Genomic DNA, 17,805 nt, shown 5'->3' on the forward strand with positions numbered 1-17,805 from the left:
TACTAGCTAGGCTACCTGCAGCAAAAACTCTTGGCTTATAAAATATTTTCATCACAAATAATATGTAACAGAAATAAACTCTGGCTTATATGCAACAAAAATAAAAGAAGAGAAGAAAGAGAATAGTAATTGGAATTTTATAGAACAATTGGAAACTTTTAACATATTGATCTTCTGGAAAAGAATCATCTCCTTATTAAGTCTGCAGGATTGAATGCTTTGAGTGTCTTCCATTTTCCGAATAAGGAGTTCTGACATTCAAATTGATCTTGTCACTTCGTTGTTGTTCTGACAAAGAAGAATTACAATTTTTTTTCTATTAAACACTTTTTTATAGCAGTGAGAAAAAGAAAAAAGCAGCAGGTAAGAAGCCAAACCTTTAATCTGCATATGGAAATGGCTGGAGCGGCTTTAGAGCACTTGTGATTTGTAATGCATGGACTGAAAGCTTGCTAGTCGACCTCGACAAAAACAGCATAATTGAAGGAGTGGCCATTGAACCCGTAGGGTCTTCAAATGAGTCACTTTCGGAGCCTCCTCAACCATGGTCTATGAAGATCTAGACTCTCCCTGGTGCCTCATCGCCATTCATTACTCTTAGTTGTTCCTTGACACCATCAATCTCATAAAATATGAGTGAGGCCATATTTTGCAGACCCCAAGCTTCCCGGGGTGGGAGGTTCCCGCATTGCTCAAAACAAAATGAATGGAGATTGGTTGGTAGACCACCATCCCCAAAATTGAAGAGATTTGAACAACGAGATATTTTTAACATCCGGAGAGATGGCAAACCTCTTCCAAAGAAGTTTCCCAGATCGGGGCAGTCTTCAATTTTCAATTTTTGAAGAAATGGGAGATGCTCATGCTCGTTTTGCATCTCGATAGATCTAAGAAATCTGCAATCCTGGAGTTTAAGTTTTACAAGTCTTGCCAACCCGCCTAACCAAAAGGTTTGAAGGCCATCACAGCTTCCACTTATGTGAAAATGCTCAAGCGTAGAATACCGGTTTCTCCCATTCGATTGAACGAAGTTCAGTTGCCTACATTCCATTATGTGAAGCTTTGCCAAGGACGGAAGATGGTTGGGTAGATTCCCAACCAATTGTCGACATCCATGCAGAGTGAGCTCTTGGAGGTAAGGAAATCCACCTTCATCTAAATAAGGTAACCATTCTCGCCAATATGGCATCCCTAGAAACCGCAAAATTTCCAGGGTTCTGAATGGCCTGGGATTGTTTCCATAAAATTCAGGGCCCAAGCGTCGTAGTCCTCGCATTTTTTCAACGTGGAGTTCTTTTAGACAGGGTAGGTTCCCAAGTGGCGGCAGTGAAGCGCAATTTTCGCAATCAACAAGATGCAGGGTCACCATTTGGAAGAAAATGGCATCCCCTAACCAGTCTGGAAGGTTTGAACCACCAAAGTGTTGTATGCGGAGCTTCTTCAAATATTCATGAGGCCGTAACCTTTCAAGTACCACAGTTTCATAATGTACAATATGAGTACCAGGTGCCCACTTGAAAATTAACTCATCCAGGTGCTTTTTAACCCTCAAATTGGCCACTGAGGCATCTGCTGGTTGAAAAACATTGTGCAGGCCCTCAATGGAAAGAGTACCACGAAGAAGAGAAAGTTTCTTCAACTCACTAATCCTTGACCCACTATTTCTGTTCACAACAAACGTAGTCAACGACTGAAGTTTTGTCAAATTACCGAATTGTGGTGGCATCTCCTTAACATTTGATCCCTTTATATCAAGATACTCCAATTTAGTAAGATTGCACGTGTCTGTAGGCAACTGGGAAAGTTGGAAGCAACCTGACAACTTCAATGTCTCTAAATTATACAGAGAACAAACTCTATCGTGCAAACTTTCAATTTCAGTGTAAGAAAGGTCCAAGTAGCGTAGATGTTTTAAGTTGCCAATGGACTCAGGCAGGTTAGTGATATGATAAGGAGACAGTGACAATACACGCAGGCGACTGCATTCTGGAAACAAATTCTTTTTCCTATCATCGGATTCTGTAAGCAAGTTCTTTTTTCTATCATCGGATTTTGTAAACAGGCTCTTACTTTTGTCATCAGAGCCTGGAAACAAGCTATTAAAGATTATAGGAGACAAAGGAACCCTGCTGGAAGTGGCTGATGATTTGAGTGGTAGAAAAGTTCGCAAATGGTTGAATACTTCAGAAAAGGCCTCAAATTTGTCGGGAGCTTCATCACGATTCGTTATGTATGACAAATGGCGAACTCTTTCTGGGTTTAGGGGTAAGCCATCATCCTCAAATTTGAAACTGAACTCTCCTGCTACATGTTGAGCTAAATCATTCAAAAGGTCATGCATTTTAAAGCATGAACCATGACCCGACCGTTGGAGAAATGACCTTAATACTAGCTCATCGAAGTACTGTTCAGCTACTTCCTCAGTTCTTGCACCCTTTTGCTGCTGCACCAGGCCTTCTGCTATCCACAAGCGAACCAAGTCCTTCTTTCCAATTTCATGACCCTTAGGAAAAATGGAACAATAGGCAAAGCACTTCTTTAGATGAGAAGGGAGATGATAGTAACTCAATCTCAAGGCCGGTAGAATATGGCTCTTACCACTTGGCAAATCCCATATTTTACTATTCAATACATCGTCCCATTCATTAGCTTCTACTTTGGAATGCAAAAGACATCCAAGCGTTTTAACAGCTAAGGGCAGACCTTGGCACTTTTCCACAATCCTCCTGCCAATCGATTTTAATGGAGAATCTTCATTGATCAAATCTTCATTTCCAAAAGCATGCTTTGCAAATATTGACCAGCAATCTTGATATCTCAATGGTGTCAAAGAACAAACAAGAACAGAATGCATAGTGGATGAAACACTTTGACATCGTGTTGTCATGATGATCTTACTTCCACGTGCTGCAACTTGAAATGGTATTTGGAGAAGATCCCAATCAATAAGACTGTCATTCCACATATCATCCAAGACAAGTAGAAACCTCCTTCCCGCCAGAACACTCTCCAGTTTAACCTGAAGTATGTTTAAGTTATTAAGACTGCAAGGGTTGAAGATGAGAGATTCATAAATTGTTTTGGTCACCTTGAAAACATCAGATGATGTTTCCGAGACATAAGCCCATGCTGTCAAATCAAAAGAATCCCTCACCCTCCTATCATTGTACACAAACTGAGCGAGGGTGGTCTTGCCAATGCCACCCATTCCTGCAATTACAATCACAGGTATTCCATTCTCAGTTGTTCTATGATCTGATAGCAAAAGGTCAACTATTAGCTCCCTTTCATTACTCCGGAAGCATACTTCAGATTCGTTGACCAAGGAAGTTGTAGGCAATCTTGGTAACGATTTGTCACTCGGGCCTTCCTTCAGACTAAGGAAGTCTTTTTCTTCAGCTATAAGCTCTAATCTGTCAACAATTTTCTTAAGAGCAGCGTTAAAAGCATCTACCTGTTCTTTTTGGGTTTGATACCCAGCTTCCATGTCGTACTTCAAAGCTTCAGCTGCAATCTCATCGAACAGATCCTCTGCTTCATAAAGAGCGTCCTTCAGTTCATCCAGCCACTCTTTAACTGGTAAGTTCATGACATGCTGCTGCTCCTCAGCGTCATCGAGCACAGAGTTGACAGCTAGTAGCTTCAACTTCAACTTCTGCAAGAGATCGAGGCTGAGTTTCTTTGTCCGGAAGAAGTCTAGGAACTTGCCGGAAGCCATCTCCTTAAACAGCATACTAAAAGACGACGAGAGTAACGCCTTTCCCACAGCCGCTGCAACCGCAATTTCCCAAACCATTTTCTCTATCGTTCAGAACGAGGGATCGAAAAAAGTTCAATTTCAAGAAAGAAGATATTAGATTGAACTGGTAAGCAAGACGAGCAAAAGGACTATAAGGTTGTCTTTATTTTTTATTTAATGCCATTGACGAAGACCCGAGTTCCTTGTTGTTTTCCCTTGACGGAATATCATGTAAGTGTATCTAAATCAAAATAATTAAACCATCAACAACTCTTAGGGAAGTTATCTGTCAAGGCAGATACAAGTCTCTAATGCGAAATTCACTTCAAAAAAAAAAAATTATCCCTTCCTCGTAAATATTTTAAATTTTGTGTGGTTGTTTGATATTCTCCCTTGTATTTTCTTTTATTTGGTTTGTGCAACTTGTTATTTTTTAATTTGCTTGTGCAACTTGTTAGCATTTCTCTTTGAATATTTCAATGCATCGCAATTATAACCGGGGCCAAGGGCCTGGTCAGCAGTCAACAATTAAACATAATAATTAATTAGGCAAAGTGACTTAAATTTTAACAAAAGAATTAATAATAGAAAAACATTGTTTGGTATAGGAGGAATATTTAATAGAGTGGTTTTCAAGGAAGCACTATCCTTTAATAGTTGCGAATAGTACCGTGATTCGGTGATTTAAATGGATTATATAATTTATAATTGTTATATGAAATGCTTCTTTTTCCGAAGAAAATGAATTCGGGTAAAGTTATCAGAAGCTGTCATTGATAATTTTTTTTTAATATGTTTCTATATAATAAAAAATTATTTATTATAAAAAAATAAATTTAATAATTCGTATTATCATATCATATAAAATATTATATTTATGTTATATTTTATATAAAAATTATGTATTATTAATATTATTTTTTATTTTTATTATTTTTATATTATGTGATCGTGTTATATTTTAAATTATTAAATTAAAAGAAATTATGATTCTTTTTAAGTAATGATATCTTATTTTTGAAACGTTAAAAGTTTTGATTATCTTAATTTCATAATTTAAATTAAAAGATGGGATTGCACTTTCAAATGAAATTATCAAAGTTGTCGGCAAGAAATAACGGATAAGGTTTCTATTGATGTGAATAGAAATGCATTCGGAATATAAGGGGTGGCTTTGACAACACGAGTACTACTTTCTTTTATTTGTTTGCGTGCAACTTGTACATTTTAAATTATTATTTGATTTAAATATTTCCATGCTTTACAATTATAATGGGCCCTTTTGACGACACTGGTTGTACTTATTTAATTTGTTGTACTTATTTAATTTGTTTTTGCGCAATTTGTGCATTTTAAATTATTATTTTTTAAATATTTTCATGCTTTACAATTATAGTGGATACTTAGCTGTCAATTAGACTTGAAAATCTAAGTTTTGAATTTGTATTGTGTTTGGTATATATAATAACATAAATTATTAAAATATGAATATGATATAAATTATAAAATATATTTAAAATTTAAATATAAATATGATATATTTAATATATGTGTTATATATGATACGATATAATTAATATGTGTATAATAAATTCGTTTAAATATAATACGAATATATAAATAATATGAATGTACACAAATAAATATAATTAATACGGATATATACGAATAAATAAGACTAACATGAATATATATAAAAATATAATTAAAATAATAAATAATTGTAAACTATCAATTATTTATAATTTAATAAATTTGATATATTAATAATATAAAAATATTTATATATTAAAAAATTTTAATACTCATTTAATATGTATTTAATATATATTTAAAATTTAATTTATATTATATAATTATATTAATTTTTAATATAAATTCAAAATGATAAACTATTAAAGATTAAAGACTAAAATAATAATGTATTGGACTAATATTAATATTTATATTATATTTATATTATTAATATAAAAATAATTTTATAATAATTATTAAATAAATATCATAATTAAATGTTTAATATAATTTTTATATGCTATTAAATAACTAATTAAGTATTATAATAAAAGATTAAAAATTAAAATAATCTTTATATGTTCATATTAAATTAAAATAAATATAAAAAATATGTTAAATGTATATTCGTATGATAAGATTAAATTAAACGTATTATTCGTATCATATCACGTATTTAAATGTGTTAACACATATACTACACGAATTATGTTATATCAAAATTTATATTGATATGAATAAGCATAAAACAAATTCTTTTAAAACACATATGATTTTTTTTTAGTTATTTTCGTGTCGTATTTGAATTGTCATATTTACTGTTAACCACCAAACTTCATAATAATTACTAACATTATAAAAAAAATTTTCTATAAAAAAACGTTATTCTTAAATTACAATCATAAGTGTAACATGCATATAATGCACTAAATAATTAATTATTATATTATTAAATAATTAATTAATATATTATAATTTAATTAAATAATTAAATTTACGTATTATAACACTTAAATTTAAAACTTTAAAATTAAACTTAATTATAAGTATTAAAGGTCAACTCTAATTTTATAAAAATTCATCTTTTAAAAAAGATAAATGAAACATTTAAATAAAATTTTATATTGACATGAAAAAAAATTGAAATTAAGGAAAAATATTGTATGGAATAAATTGAAATATGGAGTAAAGTGATTTAAAAAAAAATCATTTATAATTATTATATTATAAATTAAGATTTAAAATTATACAAGCTTTATTAATATTTTGTTGAAAAATTATATTTATAAGTAATTAAAAATTTATATATTTTTTATTATAATTAAATAAGTATATGATTATAAAAATATATACATAAAAAATTCTATTCCAAAAAATAGTGTAATTGGACAGGTTGTCATCGCTGTTATCGAAAAAAAAATAATTTCCTTTTCAATAAATTTCTTTGCAATAAAAAAATTATCGATTACGACAAACAACAAACAAAACGATGAGTATCTTATGTCTGAAATTATGGAAGTATGAGCTGACGCACTCACCTCCAAATGAAATTATTGGAGGAATTGAATAACGAGGCAGGCTAGAAATTATTAAAGCTCACGGCAAGAAAAATAACGTGGGAGGTTGCTTTTAATGAGATTAGAAATATGACACGCGAAACTGAGTCAATTTCAAAAGTAATCGTGTCGTTTAGATTTTTTTTATAAAGCCAGTTGTTTTATTTTAAGATAATAAGCTTTCATTGGAGAATCGGTACTACAATCAACATGGACGATGTGAATAATTAAATCAGGATAATCCCTTACCCAAGTCGTTTCCTCTTGACATCGTGAACCATACCTTCGCAAAAAATAAGAAGTATTTCATTTATAATTATTATTGTTAAAGGTATTTTATGATCATAAAAGTATAATAATTTTTTTTTAGAGGGTGATTTATCAATAAATCAGGGAAATTATTTTAGTCATTCCAAACCAAGTTGACATTGCAAACCGTAGCAAACCAATCAAAAAGATAGGGATCCATATTAAGTTGGCCAACTCAACTTTTCAACTGATCGTATCGAAATATTGATTTATCATCCTTCAATTAGATTTCCTCTTGCCATATCAAATTGGGCCAGTCTCGTCAACCCTAAACCCGACTTCTAAAGTTTGAGTCAGCTAGATCCATCAACCTTACCCTTTAAATATAAATAGCCTCTATTATTCTAGGTATGAATAAGCAATTCACTTTTTTCTCTTTCTAATTTCTTTTCTTTGTCTCTTTCTTTCGAGCACCGACTTGAAAGTCAGAGTATAAATATCAAAAAATACCTTTGATTTTTATTTTTAGCCAACTTTCAATCTTATGATTTCAAATCTTTACTCTTATCGAATAACTCGACACCAGCATTTTGACGCACCAAGTAAAAGCTCCTTTTATTTAGTCGTGCTTATGATGCCTCTCAAGAAGAGAAGCACGAAAGGAGGAGATAACCTCACTATAACTGGAATTAATACCTAAACCTAGATTGATCTATGCAAACGACCCCAATTATAGAACACTATGAAGTTTTGACCCAACAACTACAATCCCTAAAATCAAGTTGCCAACCATCGGCCAAATCTTTCAGTCTTTCTCAATCCAAGAAAATTTGGTATTTGAATGGGGATGAACTCTACAAAATGAAGGCTTTAAGACAATAGAAGGGAGGGCAATTCACACCGAGAAGAACCAATAAGGGTGCCAATTTCTTGAATAGAAACACTCTGCCATTACCAATACAACATTGCTAAGTACTAAGAATCCCTCTAACCACAACCACACCACAACCCTATTTCACCAGCCAAAAAAACTAATCACCAACCATTGCCAAAGACCCCCTAATCTCTCGCCTTCATCACCTTTATCTACCATTGAGATAGTTAAAATGTGATTGCTTTCACCCACCAAAAAAAAAAAAAAAAAACCAAACCCATTGCTAAACTGTGACTGTCTCCATCGAAATCACCAATCAACCAACATCAGTACTTGCGTTATAGTCGACCCATCAACAAACCAACCTCCATAATCACCTCAAAAACCACCATTAAAACCCCCAAGCCTACATCATCTATTAAAACACTCTCGTCCAAACATATTGCCCAACCATCCACCCTTGCCATGCCACAACTAAAAATTTCAAAAAAGAAAAAAATTGAGTCTGTTACCTTAAAAACACCTAAATAAGAAAAAAAAAAAACCACATCCCTTTTCAAGGAACCATAGTGCCATAAAGCCATAAAAAAACCAAAGAATAACACAAAAAAGGAAAAGCTTTCGAGATAAAGAGGTTTTTTAGCCTAGTTTTTGGATAAGAGGAAAACTGTGAGTAAAAGAAGAACATACTAAAGGTTCGGGGTTTTCAACCAGCGAAAGAGGTGGCTTTTGAGGTTTAGGTTGTGATTGTGGATACTATATCTATTTTGCTCGGTAGTTTGTGAAAAAAACATATACTTTTACGATGGAAGAAGTTTGAATGAATTGAAAGATCAATTTAAAATCAAACAAAATGAAATATAGAAATACTTTTTTTGGTAAACAAAAATAACAATATTTTTTATCCTAAAGGGAACTGTTTATTTTGCTTGATTTTTCATAAAAAAAATATAAATTTTTATAATAGAGTAAGTTTGACTAATGAAAGTACAAATGTTGAAACAAACAAAATGAAAGGGGTAATTGCTTTTTTTGGAAACAAAAGCAAATATATCGTGTATCCCAATGGTAACAAATTATTTTGTTTAGTACTTTAAAAAAAGAATTTATACTTTTATGATGGAGGAAGTTTGAATGAGTTAAAGGATCAACCTTAAAACCAAACAAAATGAAAGGGAGAAATGATTTTTTTGGTAAATGAAAGCAACAATATCTTGTATCCCAACGTGAACAATGTATTTTGCTTGGTACTTAGTGAAAAAACATAGATTTTTACGATGGAGTAAGTTTAATCGAATGAAAGGATTAGCTTTGAAACCAAACAAAATGAAAAGGGAGAAATGCTTTTTTTGGTAAACAAAAGTAGCAATATCTTGTATCCCAACGAGAACTGTCTCTTTTGCTTGGTACTTTGTTAAATTAACTTATACTTTTATGATGAAAGAAGTTTAAAGGAGTTGAAGGACTAACTTTAAAACCAAATAAAATGAAATGGAGAAATATTTTTTTAGTAAACGAAAGCAACAATATCATGTATCCTAATGGTAACTATTTATTTTGCTTGGTATTTTGTGAAAAAAACATAGATTTTTAACTAGTAAAGCCTTGTGTGCTAGTATGCAAGCCCCATTGTTGGGCTTAAGCTATATATCAGTGTGCTTTTGTTCCTTGAATGCCACCACAAATCCATTTAAGAAACTTATTCTTTTTTTTTTTCAAATTATCTTCTGTGTCATTCAAACTAGTCAATGGTTTTTTTAGATTTGCACATGACCAAGCATAACACATTGAAAACATGTATGCTAATATTCATTTCTAAATTGTTAAAATAATCATTTAACATTTATTTATAACAATTTAAAGAGTACTTTTATATGTACTTCCCCCACCTATTTAAAACAAAGTGAACTATTTCAAACATATTTAATACTTTAGCCCTTTTTTAAAGTGCTGAGATATCTGTAATTCAATTGCTGCGCATATGATGTGGTCAATGAAAAGTTGAGATTAGGCACTGTGATACCTAAAATAAAAGGGATTTTTAGCAAAATTTCAAATTTATGAAGAAAAATTTTAAATGATATCATTCTTAATCAATGATTAAAGATATAATGAAAAAAGAAAATTAAAGGAATAATACTTTTCACAGATATATAAGAATAAGTATTTCTTCATAACAAGCCAAGAACAATAACTTTTATTTTGTCCTTATAGGTTTAAACTAGCCAAAGTTACGAAGTTACTATATAAATTGTATACTGTTGGTGGTCAATTTGTTGGTTGCTGTTTTTTGTTATGGAAGTTAACTAGCCCTTGAGTACATAACATTGATTAGTATAATTGCCAATATAGATAGAATAGGTTACAACAAGGATATTATGTCACAAAAATTTTGAAAAAGAAAATAAATTTCCTTGTTCATTGTAGTGACAATTGAATTTATCTTGAGAGAAACAGAGAATGAAAAGCTATGTGAGACAGAAATCAATGAGGAACCTATCAAAGAACATGTTGACAACCTATCATTTGCAATGAATGACAAAAGAACAAAACCAACATCAGCAACAATTGTGTTTTCAAACCAAAAATTGTGCTTAAAGGAGCTTTAGTCCCATTGTCGAAAATCTAACTATAACCCCATTTCTCTTTTTTATTTTGATATTAATAGCCATTACATATTTTGACAAAAAAGCATTCATAAAATATAGTAAAAGTGCAATCTTAAATACAAGCAAACAATTATAAAATGTACTATAAAGTTAGCAATAAAAAACCTATAAATACCTTGTTATTTGCTGATGTTTGTGCAATTGTGACACCAAAAGCTGAAGTTGTCGAAGCTGGATTTTTAACAAATAAAAAGAACACTAGCTAAAACAGAATTCTACTTGATTAACTTAGGCATCTTCTTATGCTAGTGTCACATTTTACCACCGTTACCCACCGTAATAACGATGTAAATTGTCATTCACAAAAATAACAGTGTATCGCATCAACAAATAACAATATAATGAAAAATTACAACCATAATGAAATGCTAAAACCTTTACTTGTGTTTTTCTTTAATATATTTATGAATTTTATAGCATATAGATTTTGAATTACAACTAAAATATGTGAAAAGATTATTCTAACCTATAAATGTAAGATTAAAATATCATAAAATACTTTAAATAATGTAAATAAATATTATTATATAAAACTATTTTATGGTAAATTGTGAAAATTTTAAAAAAATTAATGACTGTGATGAGCATAACTATTACTATCTTATGCATTATTCAATAATTATGATAAACGTGACAGTGACCACATTTTAAGTCCCTACTCATAAAATCTTTCTTTCCCTCTATTTTTCTCTTCCACACCAAATACAAGTAAATAAATTTTTTTGTACAGAACTCATAAAAGATAGAGGCATGAACCCACATTGAAATTACACATATTTACAATTAGATTCAAATACCATATGTTGGAACTCTCTTTCAATTTCTTTAATTCCTACAAAACTTAATATTAATTTTGAAAAACCTTTTTTCTTTTCAAAAACCATTGATCTAGAAGTGAACATGTGATGTTATCATTCGGTTACAAGAATGATGAAATAAAGTTGAAAGGTAAAAAAGACTAGGCCATAAAAGAAGTTGACAACAAATTGCTAAATGAACTTAAGGAAGCTGTCAATTATTTATGCATAATCCTGTTGTTATAACGTATAGATCCATGAACCTATTGCTAGATATGATTTTTAGGAGTCGTCACTAATCTTTTTTTTTGTTTAGGTGTAATTGACTAACTGATTAAATCTATCCTATTCAAAAAGGAGTCTCAAAATTAACTTAGGTATATTTAAATAGTAGATTTTGATCCACGAAACTAGATTTTATGTTTGAGAGTACGGTTATGTGTGAAAAAAGTTATAACACCCTCACGACATCCATAAAAAAATGGTACCAGTTTGATTTCAAATTATCCAAGCCTTAAAAATGTTTATAATTTACCAAAATGTTTAATGTTGAAAACTAATCTTAAAATTACTCCAATAGTTTGATAGTAATTTAAGATAATTTTTTCACCTTAGGAGTATTTATGGAGACTAGTGTCTCACCCTGAAGAGGCTCCATCGTCAAATTTATTAATGTATTTTATTTAAAAAAATTAGTAAAGTCCTACAATAGTTTAGTAAGATTTACTTTGATGCAGATCTCCCAATAGCTTGGTGAGATTTTATTACAAAATATTTATAAAATTTATTTTTGAGAAAAATTCATTAAATCCTCTAATAGTTTGATAAGATTTAATTTAAGATGCAAGCATCTAATAGTTTGATAAGATAAAAATTATTTTTCCTTTTTGAAATCTAATTTATAAAATTTCTCAATAGTTTGGTGGATTTCATAAAAATTTAAATCTATGAAAAGTCTTCCAATAGTTTGGTAGGATTCATGAATCGATTTTAGAAACATTTTATTATTATTTTTTCATAAGTAAAATGAAACTCATAAAAAGATCATAATAATAAGCAATGTATTTTTTTAATTTAAAATAAGAAATAATAAAAGTAAATAAAAATAAACAAAATAAAATAAATAAATAAGAAAAATAAAATCAAAACAAAAAATGGAGTGAAAAATGGAAAGAGAGCACTGGTGTTTGGGTCAAGTTGTGCATGGCAAAATACGCGAATCTGGGTGCCTCAAATTTCAGGCTTTTCTTCAAAAGTGTTTGAGTATATCTCTTTTTATAAAATGATTATTCTTCTGTCTTCTCTCTAATTAATTTATAGGTATCCAGAAATTAATGAATAAATCCTAAAAGCCAATAGAGAATTTTCATAAACTTAACAAATTGTCTAGAAAACTAAACCTAGAAATCCCTAGAATGCAAAACCCTACAAAAATTCAAACCCAAAAATATCAAATCCCAATTTTAATAAAATCTAAACAAATTAAACCCAGAACCTAAAATCTCTTGATTGCTAAACAAAATTCTCTCGTTTTTCTCAAGAGTTTCTATATAATCTTTTTTTCTAAATACCCCATTTTTGTGTATGTGTGCTTGAAAATCGTTTTATAGGGATTCAATCCCTCTTTGTTCTGGCAAGTAAATCTAATCTAGGATTATGATTGCATGTGATTTGATTTGCGCTTGATAGAAAAATTTAAAAAAAAAAAGAAAAAATTGGGTCTAAAGTTTGAAAATTTGGGTTCCCCCCTCTTTTTTTTTTCCATTTTCAGATTTTTTTGGACTACTTAAGATTAGACCATTTAATGCAAATTAAGGATTTTTTTTTTTTTTTTGCTATTGTTGGGTTGTTATGCTTAAGTCAAATTTAATTACTAAAATTTGGGGCCAATAATTTAAATTAAACTTCGGCCATTTTGTTGATCAAATTTGGGCCAATAAATTTTATTTAATTTTGGATCATATTGAATTAAATTAAATTAAATGAAGGTTAATTTTAATTTTAATTTCATTTGAGCCATTTGGGTTTGGAATATTTTGTTGGAATTAAATTTGGTCATTTTATTTTAGATCAATTTTGTTAAAATTAAATTTAGCCCAAATTTGATTGATTTTTGACCATTTTGCTTAAGGCCATTTCAGTTAAAACTTTTGTAAAATATTTTGATCCAAAAATAATGACCCCATTTGATAAAATCTTTAGGTCTAACTAAATGAGTGATAAATGAATTATTTGGGTAATTTGTTTAGCCGAATTTCAATAATTAAAATTTATCCAATCCGTTAATAATTCATTTAATTTTATAAAAACCCATTTAATTAACAAAATTATCTTATTATTTAAATATTCACTTTAAATCAAATTTATTTATTGATTTTGTCAGATTTATTTTTTTGAATATGCATCCATATATAACATATTTTAGTTGTATAAAATTTTGATCTGATAATTTTGTAAATATTTTTAAATTACACAAATCACTAACTAAATTTATTTGGTTGATGTATAATATGATTTAATTATCCTGTCATTAGCAAGTCATGGCATAATAGTCATTTTAGGTTGTATGTTTTGAAAAAAGTTTTAAATTTTAAATATTAAAAAATAACTATTATGACATGATTCTATACGTATGCATAATACCATTTTAAGTTATTCTATGAAGCCTTCAATCCCAATTTTAATCTACAACTATCACCTAACAAGATCATTTCAATAAATAGTATGTACCATTTTTAACTATTCTAGGCGTAATAAATCCTAAATGTTGCTCAAAAGCAGATCCACATTCCATACTCACTTTTTAAGAGCTCAATTGAGAATGAAAAGATTGATGTGCAATTTCGAAGATACTCTAATTAGAATTGTATTCTGCACACTACAATAATTAAAGATGCCATTAAAGACAATTTATCAAATTTGTGTCTAGTTCCGAACATCCCAACAGTTAGCGATTTCTATTAGATATGGTACATGAAGCTTTTCAATTATATATTGTTTTAGAAAAATCATAATTTCTTGCTAGATTTTTTTTTTTTTAGATCTCATGGAAACCATTAGATGTTTAATTAACTTTAAAATTAGAATTAGAAGCTTAGTTAGCATATGATGATCATTCATCATTCATCATTGACATTTAATTTAGTGTCAAACTAGGTAATAATTTTCTTGCCTTAAGGATCCGTTCACAGAACAATATCACAAATTCCCAAAACCTTGAAAGTACATATAGCAGATTCATAGCCCAATAATAACTAAGGGATGCATGATTAGCTAGTGGCAAAGGCAATATACCTTGGATGAGCTATTGAGATGAACCATGGTCAGGATCTTTTACCCTACAGTGCCCAAACCTTTGCACTCCAAAGTCCTAAGTCTCCAATCATGCAATTCGATCGAAAATTGTCAAACATTCCTTGCAATTACATATTTGTATCTAGTTCAACAAAAGATCCCTAACCATTAAACACTCCTAAATTCAAACAAAAACAATTAAATTAATTAAATTTAATTAAAAGTTAGTATAAATTGTAAAGTTATCAGAATAATGGCAGCAAAAAATTTAATGTTAGTGTGAAAAAGAAGATTTCTTGTTAATATTACAAATCGATTTTCTCTTAAGGAGCTTGAATATTTAATTTTTATTTTTTGCAATTGTATCTAATGTGAAATCATCTTTTGTGACTCAATAGAAGTATAATAATAAAAAAAGTTTAAATTACAATTTATCTCAATACAAGTCTAATAAAAAAAATAGTTATTTAAATTAAAATTTATTAAAAATTTTATTAAGGGTATTTTAATTAAAGAAATAATAAAAAATAGTTATTCAAATTAAAAATTATTAAAAATTATATTAAGGGAACGTTTAATTCAGGGGAATATAAGATTTTCTCTTTGAATTTTACTTGTGGGAATATGATTCTCACGTTTGATTTACGGATATTTGATTTTTGAGAATAATTTTAGATTTTTAATAGTACTAAAAAGTCTTGGAATTAGAAACTGAAATTTCTCTATAGTTTTTTAAGATATTGAAAGGAAAGTTACTTTTGTCTTACATTTGACCTAGATAAAAAATGTTTTCTTTCTATTTTACCTCTATAAAAATCATCACATGAAAATAAAGTAAATGTGGATTTTTTTGTTTTGGAATTTTTTTTTTAATTGAGTACACTTTATATATACATTTTTCCCCACTCGAATATTGAATTTATAGGCTTTGACATGCAGTAATTGTGATTATTTATTATATTTTTTAATAGAAATGCGGCATTTGATAACTCTTATTTTTTTATTTATTTAACTTGATGGCTTTTGATTTAATAAGTATTTATTATGATTATGGCAATTACTACATTTCTTTGAACAGAAACATAGTATTTGATATTTAATTTTTTTTTATTTATTTGACTTGATGACTTTTGATTTAATGAGTATTTATTATGGGTATAACAATTACTGCATGTCTTTGTACAGAAATGTAGTATTTAGCATTTAATTTTTTTTCATCTTATTTCCAAATAGTTTTTGATTTAATGAGCATTTATTATAGTATAGCAATTATTGCGTTTCTTTGAAAATAAAAGCAGTAATTGTTCATTGTCAATTTTTTTTAAATGAGTAATATAATATTGTGTTTGGAGGTTTAGAAATGCAATAATTGTTGTATTTATTACGTTTTTTTTGAATAAAAATGCAGTAATTGATTATGAAATTTTTTTTATATCCCACAAAGCTACATTTTTAGGCTTTGAAACAGAATAATTGTAGATTATTTCATGTGTTTTTCCAATGCAGTAATTGATTATCTAATTTTTTTTTTTGGTAATTGGCCACTTGAATACTATTTTTCTAGAATTTGAAATGCGTTACCTGTCGATTTTTTTTTTGACAAATTGTTGTGTTTGTTATGTAATGAAAGATGTTATAGTAAACATATATGATTAAGTAATTTGACTTTCTCCCAACCAAACACCAAAATCTAATAATCTTATACCACAAAGAATCATTCATTGTTAGGAATCTACACTTTCTTAGAGATCACATTCTCTTCCAAACTCTAAGATTCTTCAAACCAAACACCTCCTAGGAATATTTTGATTGATTACTATTAATACTTTTGAAGTTTATACTTTAATATATAGATGATATAATTAAGTATTTGATGGAAGTTAACCAAAAAGGTATTCGATGGAATAAAAAGTATAATTAGAGCAAAGAAAATGGTAGAAAAGTCAAAGAATGATTATGTTGAAGAAGAAAAAAAAGGTTAATACCATAAATGATTCTTAATCTATAATAAAATGATCAATATAGTACTTAAATTTTAAAAATCTCTAATACGATATTTGAATTATAAAATTATTAAATAATATGATACTTAAAAAATTATTTATCCATAATGTATTATCATTTAAAATTAATCACGTTAAGGTTAAGTATCAAATTAATTAATAGAGTTATAATTAACTATCATATTAAAAAATTTTAAAATTCTAATATCACATTAGATATTTTACTATAACTTAAAGAACCATTTATGATATTAACCTAAGAAAAAGAAAGAAAAAGTGTTCGTGTCATCAATCAAGGGAAAAATGCAAAGTTGGTTAGAAATAAGTCTTTGAGTTAGTTTCAAAGAAGCCATTCCATCAAAGGGCTTAAACAATAGGGGTTGGGGTTGACATTTGATTTTAAAAAATCAACAAGTTAGGAAGAAGAAAGACTTTAACAACTTTTTTAACATTAAGAATTTGCAAAATATTAGTTTCATAGTAGATATGACAATTCGTATATTTATATTATATAAAATATTAAATTTTATATATTTATATAATATTTTACATAAAAATTATATGTCATAATTCATATACAAAAATAAAATATATTTATTTAATTTTATTAAATTATATTAAATCATATCACTTTTATATATTTTTTTATCGTATTATTATATTGTGTTTACAAGAGTCCAGCTGCTATAACACTCCCATCTTCTTTCCTGGTCCCATCTTCCAAGCCAACGCCATCATCAACAATAGGCCATTCATGTCTTGCATGAACAAAACTGCTCTAACTTTTAACAGATGAATCATTAACAAAGGTGCAACTTCAAGACCAAATAAATGATCTAAACGAACATTTCCAATTTTTATTCTCCAAAAAATCCTTTGATTTTGTATTTAAATGCTTTTTTTTTCAAGTTTCTAAGGGTAAAAAAGCATACAGAAAATTCCAGCACCAAACAAAACGTCTGCTTTCAATTACACTCCCAAACTACCTAAACCCGAAAAGGCATGATATATTTTGTGCATGCAACCTGGTTAATGCAACATACTATAACAGGAACTAAAAGGTTGTTAATCAGAACCAAATATTTAAGAATAAATGCAGCAAACATGAT

General features: G+C 28.9%; 1 protein-coding gene across 5 annotated transcripts; it reads right to left on the reverse strand.

The window, feature by feature from the left end:
* LOC149513570 (putative disease resistance RPP13-like protein 1) lies at positions 1-4,036 on the reverse strand. 5 transcript variants are annotated; one of them, XM_089748906.1, is made up of 4 exons: positions 3,455-4,008; positions 3,089-3,210; positions 378-3,019; positions 1-288 (listed from the first exon to the last, which is right to left on the reverse strand). In XM_089748906.1, the coding sequence occupies exons 2-3, from the start codon at positions 3,206-3,208 to the stop codon at positions 560-562; spliced, it is 2,580 nt and encodes an 859-aa protein (XP_089605032.1). In that variant the 5' UTR covers positions 3,209-3,210; positions 3,455-4,008; the 3' UTR covers positions 1-288; positions 378-559. The 5 variants fall into 5 exon arrangements, with proteins under 5 accessions (XP_089605032.1, XP_089605029.1, XP_089605030.1 ...); XM_089748903.1 differs by having other exon boundaries at positions 3,089-4,018; XM_089748904.1 differs by lacking the exon at positions 3,089-3,210 and having other exon boundaries at positions 3,455-4,010.
* Positions 4,037-17,805: the final 13,769 nt, after the last annotated feature.

Source organism: Durio zibethinus, chromosome 19, assembly GCF_047325235.1.
Source record: "Durio zibethinus cultivar Kanyao isolate XHJ-2024 chromosome 19, ASM4732523v1, whole genome shotgun sequence".
In the NCBI taxonomy this organism is placed as follows: domain Eukaryota; kingdom Viridiplantae; phylum Streptophyta; class Magnoliopsida; order Malvales; family Malvaceae; genus Durio; species Durio zibethinus.